This window comes from Malus domestica, chromosome 10, assembly GCF_042453785.1.
Source record: "Malus domestica chromosome 10, GDT2T_hap1".
Lineage (NCBI taxonomy): Eukaryota > Viridiplantae > Streptophyta > Magnoliopsida > Rosales > Rosaceae > Malus > Malus domestica.
The window spans coordinates 39,541,854-39,555,162 of NC_091670.1; the positions used below are offsets into that span (position 1 = coordinate 39,541,854).

General features: G+C 38.7%; 3 protein-coding genes across 7 annotated transcripts; 2 read left to right on the plus strand and 1 right to left on the minus strand.

Moving 5' to 3' along the window:
• The first annotated feature begins 2,615 nt into the window (after positions 1 to 2,615).
• LOC103446381 (protein DMP4) lies at positions 2,616 to 4,267 on the plus strand. The gene has a single exon (XM_070806845.1). The coding sequence runs from the start codon at positions 3,381 to 3,383 to the stop codon at positions 4,023 to 4,025; it is 645 nt and encodes a 214-aa protein (XP_070662946.1). The 5' UTR covers positions 2,616 to 3,380; the 3' UTR covers positions 4,026 to 4,267.
• Positions 3,025 to 6,665, minus strand: LOC103446380 (pentatricopeptide repeat-containing protein At5g46100). 4 transcript variants are annotated; one of them, XM_070806844.1, is made up of 3 exons: positions 6,449 to 6,609; positions 4,723 to 6,286; positions 3,025 to 4,325 (listed from the first exon to the last, which is right to left on the minus strand). In XM_070806844.1, exon 2 carries the CDS (start codon positions 6,179 to 6,181, stop codon positions 4,736 to 4,738), a length of 1,446 nt encoding a protein of 481 aa, XP_070662945.1. In that variant the 5' UTR covers positions 6,182 to 6,286; positions 6,449 to 6,609; the 3' UTR covers positions 3,025 to 4,325; positions 4,723 to 4,735. The 4 variants fall into 4 exon arrangements, with proteins under 4 accessions (XP_070662945.1, XP_008383696.1, XP_070662944.1 ...); XM_008385474.4 differs by having other exon boundaries at positions 4,723 to 6,591; XM_070806843.1 differs by having other exon boundaries at positions 4,280 to 4,322; positions 4,719 to 6,578.
• A 1,260-nt stretch (positions 6,666 to 7,925) lies between these two features.
• Positions 7,926 to 12,416, plus strand: LOC103446379 (triose phosphate/phosphate translocator, chloroplastic). 2 transcript variants are annotated; one of them, XM_008385471.4, is made up of 12 exons: positions 7,926 to 8,815; positions 8,932 to 9,006; positions 9,244 to 9,309; positions 10,432 to 10,510; positions 10,644 to 10,764; positions 10,858 to 10,953; positions 11,118 to 11,230; positions 11,318 to 11,395; positions 11,488 to 11,604; positions 11,690 to 11,789; positions 11,872 to 11,972; positions 12,165 to 12,416. In XM_008385471.4, exons 1-12 carry the CDS (start codon positions 8,562 to 8,564, stop codon positions 12,180 to 12,182), a joined length of 1,218 nt encoding a protein of 405 aa, XP_008383693.1. In that variant the 5' UTR covers positions 7,926 to 8,561; the 3' UTR covers positions 12,183 to 12,416. The 2 variants fall into 2 exon arrangements, with proteins under 2 accessions (XP_008383693.1, XP_008383694.1); XM_008385472.4 differs by having other exon boundaries at positions 8,016 to 8,820.
• Positions 12,417 to 13,309: the final 893 nt, after the last annotated feature.

A 13,309-nucleotide genomic window follows, 5' to 3' on the forward strand; every position in this document is an offset into this window, starting at 1 on the left:
GGCGAGGCAAATGGAGGACGACCCCGCCAGTGGAGAGATTCTTGCAGTCGAAAAATCAAAGAAAAAGGGGGGGGGGGAGAGAGAGAGAGAGAATTGACGTGGGAAGAGTGATTGATGCATGACTACCCTCTGGCCTTTGCAATATAGAATCATGCAAGACAGAAGCTGACATGCATATTATATAAAAACTGGAAGAGAATGAAATTTCAAGGCACGGCCATTCCAGTAAGCTAAAAGCTTAATTACTACTTAATCTGCTAAGTTAATCTACTAAATTTAATACTTAAATCTAATAAGAAATGGATTATATCGACTAACCTAGTAGGAACAGATGTCGCATATGTTGCACGCATTCTTATCTTGTCTTTGCATAATCTATTACTTTGAATCGTATTCTATTCTACTCTGATTTATCAATTTTATACGTTGAATAATTTATTTACCAACTGCAATATTTTTTTCTTTTCTTTCTCTTCGTAGACACTATATAAAATTTGATTTCTCACAAATATAGGAAAGGAGCCAAGTTGTCGATTGTTACTTAAGAATATAAAAATTTTGGGTTTCTTTTAAGATGCATGGACACAATAGTATTTTTTCGTATTTTCGTGTCGTATTGTATTCCTTTATGGTCTACAACAATTTTTTTTGTTAATTTGATGTATTCCTGTATCCTTGTTCGTTGTAGGTTTTCTTTTTCCACTGCATATTCATAAAAGCATTCTCATGGAAACATAGCATCATTGAAATTAGGGAAAAAGCAGAAACAAAATCAATTGGTACTGAAAACTGCAAGAAGGTGAAACAAACAACCCAACAAAAGTTTGAAGCTATGAATTAGTAAAAAGGAAGGGAAAGGTACGTAAAATCTTTCCTTGCCATGATCATATATCTCTGCATGCTTGTTTGTGCCATTGGCTATGGCGAGCCATCATTTGTTAAGTAAAAGTTGAGAATTCATCGTCGCACACCCAGAAACATCATTCAGAACACGCACCTGGTATCTCTTTCTCTCCAAATGATCATTTGCTTCTGCATTTGTAGGGTATGTTTATAAATAAATGGGGTCACCTTTAAAATGTACTAGAAAAAACCTTTTTAATTATATATTTGACAGGATATGTTACATTTTCTTCCATGCATTGTTGAATGTCCTAAAGAAACAAAATTATAAGTATCTGGGTCCAGTTTTGATGGGGTAATTATTTCACAATCTGGAAATCATTGGAGGAGTAGGAAGTAGGGGTTGCTGGTCATCATGGAATTCGATAAAATAAAAAATAAAAAAATAAAGGGAAGAGCTAGATGCTAGTATTGGTTTGGTAATTACAGTTAGAAATTGTTATTTATAGGATTAAAGCAGCTGCATAGTTGTAGCTGGTAAACAGTTTTGGACCAGAATCTGCAATCTAATAACTCAAAGATTCTTCAAAGAAAAAAAAAAAGTGTGATTTCTCGATTCAAATTCAGGTGCAAGATACATACATATTGTTCTAACTGATTAACTGACTTAACTCAGATATGCAATTTAAATATATATTTTAAGTGGGATTCTTTTTACCTTTAAGATATTCGAGTTGAAATGCAAATTTTTTAATACCATAATATTTATATTTTGAGAGGTATTTGGTATCGAATTGGTAATCCATGTGAGTTTGAATTTGAGACCTTCTACAAATAAGGAAGAATAAACATAACTAAACTGTATAACTAGTGACGGCTAAAATGTGCATTTATAATTGAGTTTGTAACGGATGCCATCGCAAAAAGCAGTTGAGATCCTCTTCAGATTACTATGTCTAGAGTTGCCGGACACAAAAATATAGACTGCTCAATTTAAATTATGCAGTCTTCATTAGCCAATCTCACTTGCCCACCTCACAGAGAATGAAGTATTTGAACAGCCTAAATCTCACTTTTCCTCTCTTAAATGGCCTAGATTTCCGAGTCCGACTACTCATAACACAGAAATCCGAAAAGAATCTCAATTCCTCAAAAAGCAGGCTATGAAGCTACAAGCCACAAGCTAGGACTAATCACTTGGGAAAAAAAGTGATGAAGAAAGCTAAAAGGGTAATGCGCGGGGCCATGACCTTTCTTGTCTATAACGGCTACTTTCAGCCGAAGCAACCCTCGCATTTGGCGATGCATGCCAAATTGCCATGCATGGTTCAATGATGGTTTATCCAAACAACTTGATGGCCCGGCTAGAATAATACCCGTACAAAAAAAATTTCATGTTCGACGTAAGACTAGGTAAACACTCAACAAAGGCAATGTAATGGGTATCTTGAGCTCAGTGTGAGCACCCCAGTGGCTATTTTATGAGATGCCTTGGGCCTTTTAGTAATGGGCAGGTTTTTAGGTCCTAGTCCTAGTCATGGAGGACAACTCTCCCAACCATTTCCATAACAAGTCCTCACTGAAGAGTAGTGATTTTCGCACTCTTGTTTTCTCTTCTCGTTTTTATCTTTTGAATACCCTTCTAGAGTCTAGAAATAAAGGGAGTACAGAGAGAAAAATGGAAAGTGCGAAAATCACCTCGTATCGAACCTCTAGAAAGTCCAAAATGAAAATGTGGGGCTTTTTTGGTGGCAAGATTTAGCTCCAAGACAATTTTCACGCCCGTTTATCAAGTAATATAACGTGCAAGGTAGTATTGAGTATAATATGACCCAATGTATGACCAAACCTCCCTATCTCATCCAAACCAGAGTCCAGACATTCATGTTTCCAAGCAAAACCCACAAAAGCAAAAGCCTAAAATAACAAATAATTGTGAGTCCCCACTTCTAAAATTAGCAATAATAATAATATAATTGTAAACAATACCTCTTGTGAAGCTTGCCTCAAACCAATGCGCATTGCGTTTCAGCAACCAAAAAAGGCTCCCAAATTTCTTTGTACTTGATCCCCCCTTTGTGGAGATACTCTCGTTACCAAATCACCATGTGGTCAGCGTTTATTGGACGGGGTGATTCACTTTCTATTGGACATGCTTTCGTTGTTGTAAGCCTTCGTATCTGAATGCATGTGATCTTGGTTAAAAGAGAATTTTCTCCCCCTTATGACTACTCTAAAGAGCATGGTCTATAACGAGTCATCAGAGATTCATGGACAGTTAGCGAAAAACAAAAGCAAGAAACCAAAACTCTCCCTTCCGATTTCTGCTAGCTGCTTTATCTAAAATTCAGTTCCAGTTTTAGGTTTCTCTTCCTTGCAAGGCATGGCTAACTACTCTTTCCCTCCCTTTACCTCCACTCAAGTTTCATTTCTATTCCTATTTATATAACATTGTTCCTCACAAAGCAAAATGCTATAACTGAGAGGAGAGACGAAAAACATTAAGGGAAAAGAAGCTTATCAAACGTTTCTGGTCGATGGAGATCAAGATAAAAGCTGAGGCATCCCGACACCTGCATGATGAGGATCAGAAACTTCCCCTCTTGCAAGATGCACCAAAATCAGTGACAGAAGAGCAAAGAACGCTGATACAGAAAGCAATTCGCCAGACATTTCAGAGCATGGCTCATTTGGCCAATCTTTTGCCTACGGGAACAGTTCTTGCATTTCAGCTTCTGGCACCCATATTTACAAACCAGGGCAACTGTGACTCAGTCAGCCGGTCCATGACTGCTGGCCTTGTGGCCCTCTGTGGGGCTTCATGTTTTCTACTGAGTTTCACTGACAGCTTAAGGGACAATAAAGGAAATGTCTGTTATGGGTTTGCTACATTCAAAGGCTTATGGATCATTGATGGGTCAGCCAACATATCAACTGAAGTCGCTGCAAATTTCCATCTGCAGTTTATAGATTTCCTCCATGCATTCATGTCAATACTTGTATTCACAGCTGTTGCACTTTTTGATCAGAATGTAGTGAATTGCTTCTATCCAATGCCGTCAGATGAGGCTCAGGAGGTACTCACAGCATTGCCAGTTGGCATTGGCGTCATTTGCAGTATGTTGTTTGTTGTGTTTCCAACCAAGCGCCACGGAATGGGCTTCCCCCTCTCTGCAAATTAGCAACTCCTCTTTTGCTTGATCAGTTCATATTTGCCTGCATGCTACTTAAAACTGTAAAACCCCGCACATACAACCTTAATTATTCTTTCTTCCATCCCGGCTTCCTCCAAGTTCTGTAAATGCCGGTCATATGACGATTCTCTTTGTTTGTAAATTCCAGTTCAAAAGTCCATGGCACATTGAAAGAGAACTTTTAAACATCTCAACTCTTAATCAAATAATTACGAATATCGTTTGAGGTACCGAGTAAGAAAATAATGATTTCTCTTATCTTATGCGCCAAAGATTGTAGTACATCTCCTGTATTGCATGAGTCAGGTATGTAAATAACTGGAACACTGTCTATAAATTAAATCCATAAATTCCACAAACTCGAAAAAGACAACAGTGATATGAATCTATTAAATCCATAACGAACAAGGGTGGCACCTTGTTGGCCAAAAGACAAAAACGAAGGATGTAATGCGGATGGCATGAGCCTATGTGTTATAATGCCAGACAATGAAAAGAGTAGTTCACTTCAAGATTGTCGGTCAACAACAACATCATCCCCAGAAAGTGCTTTACAAATCATGTGTCAGGCAACTTGTCATTTTTTTGAGCCGGAAATGTATAGTTTCTTAAAAAGAAAAGCAATTCGCAGGACAAGTTTTCATAATAAGAATGAAGAAAATGAAACGTGTGCAAGAGCACTTACTAGCTCACAACTTTCAGATTAGTGTCTCAGGCTCAACCACTTCAGTCATCAGCTCAGCCTGCAACAACTCAGCAGGTTCACGCACCTTCTTGCGATTCCAAAAACCATCCACCATGGCACTCCATATTCCCTCATCGGGGACACATCCATCAAGCACCATCTCTTCAACAATTCGATAAGCTTTGTGCAGGTCTCCTTTCTGAGATATACATTTCACTAAAATATAAAAAGTCTTCATATCAATTGAGATACCCCTCGTACGCATGCAAAGATACAGTTGAAAAGCTCGGTTTTGATCACCGCTACTACACAAGCCCTGAACCACTGCATTATGAATCCTAACAAGAAGGCCCCAGGTTAATCTGTTAGGGGTGACTCCGCCAAGGACCATCTCATCAAGAAAGTTTGCAGCTTCCTTGAACTTGAATACATTGCAAAATCCACTTATTACTTTCCCATAAAGCCCTGCATCTGGTTTCAAGCCTTGGAGTTTCATCCTGTCAAGAATCTCTGTAGCTTCTTGAAGCTTTCCTTCTTCACAGAGTCCATGAAGCAAAGTACTATATGTGATTATGTTCGGCTTATGGTGCTTGCTAACCATTAAGTCTAATAGTGCCATTGCTTGTCCAGAACGCCCACCCTTGCAAAACCCATCCATCAAAGAGCTATAAGTAAACACGTTTGGAGTAATACCTTTGCTTGACATGTCTTCAAACAATCCCATAGCTTCATCCAAGTTCTTAGATTGACACAAACCATGTATCAAGGAAGTATAAGTAACAACAGAGGGCAAACAACCTTTTGTTCCCATCTCCTTGAATAGCTCCTTTGCTTCCCCAATCTTTCCCATCCTACACAATCCATTGATCAAAGTACCATACGTATACGAATCTGGGGTGCACCCCTTATTGGGCATCTCGCGGAATATTCGAAGAGCTGAATCCATAGAATTACTGTTCTTACAAAGGGCTTTGATCAAAATATTAAGCGAAATAACAGTAGCTGGAATGCCAGTTTCTCTCATATACTTATAGAACTTGAAAGCAATCTTTAACTGGTTTTCTTCAACAAGAATGCCAAGTATGGTAATGTAAGATTTTTGGGTTGGTTTACACTGAAAGTCCTCCATCTTGTGGAAGACCCTCACGGCATCCAGCGGCCTGTGAACGCGGCCGTACCCTCTGCAAACAGAGAGGAATATATCTTCAGTAACACTACACTTCTCCTCCTTCATCCTATCGAGTAACGCCTCCGCGGACCTGAACTGGTTCGCGGAGACTAACCGAGAGACCATGAGACCAAATGTGGTGTGATCATGCCGGAAACCATTGGTGTATTCGGCTGTTGCCGAATCGAAAACGAGAACAGCTTTCTGCAAGTCCTTTTCAGCTTTTATCAGCTGCCCAACTTGGGAAGTCGTGATTTGTTTTGACCATTTGAACAAAGTTTTACTTCCCATTATTCCCACCAACTCTCTCTCAGTAATGGCAATAATTCCCACTCCAAATTAAGCTTCAATTTGCACAAGAAACGGTTCCACGCAAATCTCTGGATCAAAACAAAACTACCCACGAACAATATGAATCAATTAGCACCAAAATTCAAGCTATTACATTTGGTCTAAACTCTCTGAGGCATTTCATCAAACAGATTCGGGTCGCCATACATCACACAAGAATTTCGCGGGAAAAAGTATGAATTTAACTCAAATACAAGGAGTAGCTACCTCTTCGGCTGATTGCTTGTAGAGAAATTGTTTTTCTCCTTCTGATTCGGTGTATTTTTGCCGTCCCGTTGCGGTCTATGAGTGGTGATACTTAGCGGAGGGGCTTTTGACGGCGGCGGCGCGAAGACTGGATGCCAATTTACGAATTTGGATCGAGACATGAAATATTTGAATCAGGCCCAATTGTTTAAAGGTCATGTCGGATATGGATCGGGTCGATCTACGATTCTGTTGGGTCATGTCTGTTATAGGCCCAACAAATGGTGAGGTGACTTTTGTCACCGTCGTATGGGTTTTCAAACGAGTAAATAGTAGCAATGATCTTTCAACTTTAACACAATTTTAGCAATGATCATTACAACTAAAAATCTGTGATCATTAGTCTCTTAACTCATCAAAATATGCAGCTATAGTCATTTTCGTCAATTTCATTAGAATTTCCGTCAAAATGACTCACATGTTATACACGTAAGGTTGAACCAATGGGCAAATATAAAATCCAAATGTGAAAAATTATAGAAAAAGTCCTTCAACTTTAATTCAATTGGATAAGTAGTTCCTTGACCTTAACCGAATTGTAGAAATGTTCTTTCCTACATAACTTATTTTGACGGAATTCTTACGAAATTGACAAAAGGAGCAATAACTACACGTTTTGATGAGTTAAAGGACAAATGGTAAGAGATTTTTAATTGATTAACTATTGCTACAATTTTCTCTTTTCAAATCAAACGCTTTGATAAAACTTCACTGTTACTCAATTTTCTTCAACTTTGATCTCATATATTAAAATAATTGACTATTATCGAGCGTAAATTGTCGCTTTGAACTTACATTAGAGTTACAACGTCGGGTTTGTCAACCTGCATACTTAGAGCCCAAAAATCGAAGCTATAAAGAATCAATGTGTACCTTAAAGTGAATAAATTGTGAGCCTTTTGGTCGATCAGATATTTTTTTGGTAAGTGGACTAGTTGTTGCACAAAAATCATCAAAAGCTTTTATAAGCTTTTTGTTCCAACAATTTGGTGCCCGTGACAAACAGGTGAGAGGAGCAAAAGGATTCACAGCTCACAGAGGAAAGGGAATTACGTAAACGCAAACGATAAGGCGATCGAAGACACACCCATCCCCGTCGCTCCTACGCCTTACGCTGGGGATAAGCAGGGCCCCCTCGCCTCTCTCAGTTCACATCCCCATATGTCACTCTCGTTCTCTATCCACCCCCACCATAGTGCCCCATATTCCTCCTCCCATCCTATCACCATTCAACAACTCAGACCTCTTCAAAATTATTTAAGACCGCTTGTAAAATAACTAAAAGCGTAATTAACAATCAAATCAATTTTGATTGTGATTCTTAAAAGAAGTTAAAAACGGTTTTGGATTATACAAGTACTTTCTTAAAAAACAATGACTATACCTCTTTAGAAAACGCTTCTAGCATATTAAAATTTTGTGGAAAAGCGCATCTCATTTGAATATATTTTTGATATATTTTTAGGATTACAATTCTAATGTACATGTAAATGCAAATGAGTACTTGAATTGGAAATGCAGTTGGTCGTAAAAGAGGTTATATGCACATTTGGATTGAATGTGTTTGTAACAAAAACACCTTGAACATAGTGCAGTCACCTAATTAAGCTCTTATAAGCATAGGTGCTACATGGAATGTGATCCATTTTGAATCTCTATGTCCGAAACTTGCGAATCGAGAAATTTAGTATGTTGAAGAGAGAGAAAGAGATTCGAACTGTTAATTTTTTTGAGTTTTTGTGAAGTGGGCTAATGAAATAAACTAATGAAGACCCATAAGATCGGAATTTAGTGGTCCAAATCCAAATCTCTCTGGACGCAGTGCTACCTAAAGTAATTTCAAACCAACCCTCACTTAATCACACCGGCGGATGTACTTGACTAACGTGCTCCGCCTCGTACAAGATCCTAACCAAGCGAAGAGAAACCAAAAGTTCTGCTTCCAAAACGATTCGTTTCGTTCTCTATCCGTGCTCTCCTCAGAACAACTAATAAGAGCTCCCTGTATCTTCCCAATTCACATTCCCCACTCCCTCTCAGCCAATCAGTTATCCTCCTGCTTTCCCTACCAATCATGGAGTCGCGAGTGTTGTCACGCGCCACCGCATTCGCACCGCTACCCTGCCAGCGCAAGCCATCCCACAGAGAAAACGGCGCCGTCTCGTTCGTCTCGGCCCGGCCGATAGGGGCCGTGAGCGAGGGCGGGAACCTCATATGGGGGAGGCAGCTCCGCCCGGCGCTGCTGCTCGAGGCGTCCCCGATAAAGAGGGAGATTCTCAAACCGTGCCTCGCCGCGGCCTCGTCGCCGGCTCAAGGAGATTCCGCCGGGTGAGGTCCGTCTCCTCCGTTCTGACTCGTCTGACTCGCCCGCGTCAGCCTCCGTACTAATGAGTTTTTTTGGTGTGTGTTTTTTGCCGGTTCCTTCTGACTCGGTGGTGTTACAGTGACGCGAAGGTGGCGCCGATCGGGTTCTTCGACAAGTACCCGTTTATCCTCACCGGCTTCTTCTTCTTCATGTGGTACGGACTCGCGCGCTTCACCTACAATTTAACGGCTTATTAGAAATTATTGAAACAGTTTATATTTAATTTGAATTAGAAAAAAATTGAAATAAGTCAAATTTTATACATTTATTTTTTAAATAAGCCTAATTTTTAGTTATTTGAGAGCCATATGAAAATACCTTTGATTTTATTTGTATATATATTTTGAGTAATCATTGTGTATGGAATTACGGATTTGTCCTTGGTTTGCAGGTATTTTTTGAACGTAATTTTCAACATCATGAACAAGAAGATCTACAATTACTTTCCGTATCCATAGTAAGTGTACCATTTTCGATTTTTTAATACAACTAGATGTTACAGTGCTATATTAATTTATATACTGCTGTGCGAGAAAGCTTAAGTGATTTAGAGCAAGTCAACTCCTCTTTTGAAGGCTGGTCTAAAGTCTAAAAAAATAGGTCGGCACCCTAAAAATCCACTTTATCCAAAATAGACCGGCCCAATGTTCATCCCAGTCTCTAGGCCGGCTCAAAATTGGCTGAGTGAGGAACCGGCCTATCTGACGTCATGTTGACGTCAGTCACGACTTTTTTTTTTTTTTTTTTGCGGTTGGCACGTGGGATACACTCATGCATGGGCGCGCGTTCCAGACTTAAAAAAAAATGTAATGTCAAAATCTCACCGTGAGCCATATGTCCACTTACTCAAAATATATTCCATACACAATGATTACTCAAAATAATTAAAAATAATTATTTTTAATTATTTTTTTCTATATTAATTAACTTAATAAAAAATAATTAAAAATGTTTTAAAATATAGAAAAAAAATTAACGATTTTTTTATATAAATACCTAACCATCTTCTACAGAAATTATACTTTTGGAAAATGAAAAATGATGTGACAAAATTGGTTAAAATTTTTATTCGAAATAAAAAATAATTTTTTTTATTATTTTATAAAAAAAAATAATAATATTTTAATACAAATTGATTAAACTTTGGGCCATCTCATTTTTTAGAAGTGAAGATGCACTTGGGCAATTACTGGTCAATCAAGTCAATTACTATTCATTTGCGTGGATTAAATGAACTTTGGGCCATCTCATTTTTTAGGGGTGGACTTGCTCTTATGCAACAAGATATTACTGTGCTACATTTCAAATCATACACTATCTAAATGTTTTCATGCAACGAGATTTTACTGTGTTGTATTTTAGATCATGCAATGTTATGCGAAAAAGCTAAATCGTTTCCTGCATCGAGATGTTACTGTGCTATATTTTAAATCATACGGTGTTATGTGAAGAAGCTAATTATATGATAGTGTACAATTAGCTTAAAATACGGTCATAATAACATATCCCATGCCTGTTCTAGTTATTTTAAGTTCCGGCTTCTTCTGAAGAAATGAGTTTTTGTTGTGTGTGGGTGCAGTTTTGTGTCGGTCGTGCACTTGGGCGTCGGAGTAGTGTACTGTTTGATCAGCTGGGCAGTGGGACTTCCCAAACGCGCTGTAAGTGAACCACTTCAATAAATAAAGGGGGGATTTGAATTCGAGAGTTAGGACGGGCAAACTGACCTAACTCACGTTTGCAAATCTGTGTCTGGTTCACTTGAAATGTGACTTGTGTTTTCTCTCCATGTAGCCCATTGATGCAAACCTCTTGAAGCTGCTCATCCCAGTGGCAGTGTGCCATGCACTTGGCCACGTCACCAGCAACGTCTCGTTTGCAGCCGTTGCTGTCTCCTTCACACATACAATCAAAGGTGAGAGCACAAATTTATGATCCAACAGATTTCGAAGAAGAACAAATGACTATAAAGTTAACGGTGCATTAACGTTGGATTTATTTGTTTCAGCTCTTGAGCCATTCTTCAATGCTTCTGCTTCGCAATTTGTCCTCGGACAATCAATCCCCTTGTCTCTATGGCTGTCCCTGGCTCCTGTTGTTATTGGTATGCTCTTCTGTTTATGTTCATTCAGTTGTAATCGTATTATCCGAGATTTAACCAAATGTGTTGATATCAATGTGCGACTCATTATTTCAATGAATCATTTCTCCGAACATATATAAATTTAGTATCCCGTAAGTTGGTATTTCCATGGTTTTAAAATGCAGGTGTGTCGATGGCATCGCTGACTGAGTTGTCTTTCAACTGGCTTGGCTTCATTAGTGCTATGATTTCAAATATCTCCTTCACTTACAGGAGTATCTATTCAAAGAAAGCCATGGTCAGTTTTCCTTCTCTAAAACTTTACGTTTTGAATTCTCCAAGTTAACTTTTCCTCTTTATATAACTTCTTTTGTTATTTCTGCAGACTGATATGGATAGTACAAATCTCTATGCTTATATTTCAATCATTGCACTCATCGTCTGCATTCCACCCGCTCTCATCGTGAGTATACTTCTCTTGAGACTCCTGGAAGTTTGATTCTGCAACTGAAATAATAATTTTGATGAATTCCGTCTCTCGTCTCTCATCAACAGTTAGAGGGACCTCAACTGATCAAGTATGGCTTCAATGATGCAATTGCTAAAGTAGGACTCGTCAAGTTCGTCACCGATCTCTTCTGGGTTGGATTGTTTTACCATCTCTATAACCAGGTACATGTGTAGTAGCATAATCTTCTCACTTGAATTCAATTGTTATGAAATCATACGAACGGTTTATGTTTTTCCAAATTCTCAGTTGGCCACCAACACCCTGGAGAGAGTGGCGCCTCTTACGCACGCAGTTGGAAACGTGCTGAAGCGTGTGTTTGTGATTGGCTTCTCGATCGTGATCTTTGGTAATGATTTTATGTCTGACAATCTTCAACTTCGTTTTTAGATCAATGAAAACTTGACTCTTTTATGTTCTGCTGCTCGCAGGTAACAAGATTTCAACACAAACCGGTATTGGAACTGCCATTGCAATTGCAGGAGTGGCAATCTACTCTTACCTCAAGGCCAAGATAGAAGAAGAGAAACGAGTGAGTCAGATATAGCTAAGTATATAGTACATGCAATCTACTCTTGCATCCAATGTCTGCAATCGTGCATGTTTGGAGTTGCCTTTAAACTAGTATTAGAACCCGCTTGGGACTGCTTATGTAGGAAGCACTTCTGCTCACATTTTTCTCAGTTAGCTAATGCATTTTTCATTTTCTTTCCTGAAAATCCAGCAAGGAAAAGCGGCATGAGACGGAATGAAGAACGGACATGGAGGGAACCATGCATTGTAAATTTCGTAAATTCCCTTCAGAAGAAATTGCAAATTGAGTATCTGTTATCTATGTCATAGTTTGTTTCTTTTCCTCCTCCGCCGCCCCCCCCCCCCCTGCCCTTTTTTTTCCCCATTGATTGAGAGTACAAGACATTCTAATTTGTAATGGTCTCATGAGATTCTAGATAATGTTTTAATTACTTCTCTATCATGTTTTTTGTTTACGCGACTTCATCCTCTCATTAAAGTCATGCAATTCACCTTATTTCTACACAATGAATTAAAAGACGGGCGTGGCCGAGGAGTCCAATGGAAGCCCAATCTAGGTGCGAGGCGTGAGGTTCACCTCATGGAACCTAAAATTCACTTTTCTTTGAGGAATGAAGAATAATCTAAGATTTAGCCACTCAAGCAAGGGTGAGGATAAGGACCTCCAAGTTCTATTGGGGTCCTTAAAAAGATGGTTCAAGATATTCAAGAGGAGAGAACCACCAAATTTTGGGAATGGATTGTACCCTCTACTAAATGCTTTTAGTTGGCCATTTTCTTATTGGTGATCAGAAACTTGCCATGCATGTTTGGTTGGGAGCCTTCAATATCCTCTGATTTGAATGGTCACGATTAAATCACGTTAACATCTTATGAATCTTATGTTGACTTCTTTATAGAGATAGAAAGAAAAAGATAAAAGTGAGAGAAAGAGAGGGGGAGAGAATCTTACTTTCTTTGGTTGATTGGATCAAATTGGATATGAATTTCCACCTTTATGCGGTGTGGTTATGAAACAAACAATCATAGATACTTGTCTAGAAAAGTAGCGATTACATAACCAAACCTTAAACATGGGTTTCAATTCTTCGAATCAACAAGCCCATCGACACCCCTCTTGCTTCTCCTCCCCATTCTTTCTATTCTTATTTGGATTTTCGTAACAATGGATGGCTTGTGAGGGTCGTGGATCGTAAATTTACAATCAATATGAAATACAAAGTCCGGTTTAGTTTAAAACCACCAAATGAGGCCTTATTGACAAAAAAAAAAAAAAAAAAAAAAATCAACATGTCACAAAATGATACATTTCCATCCTCAAATGTCATGTGATCT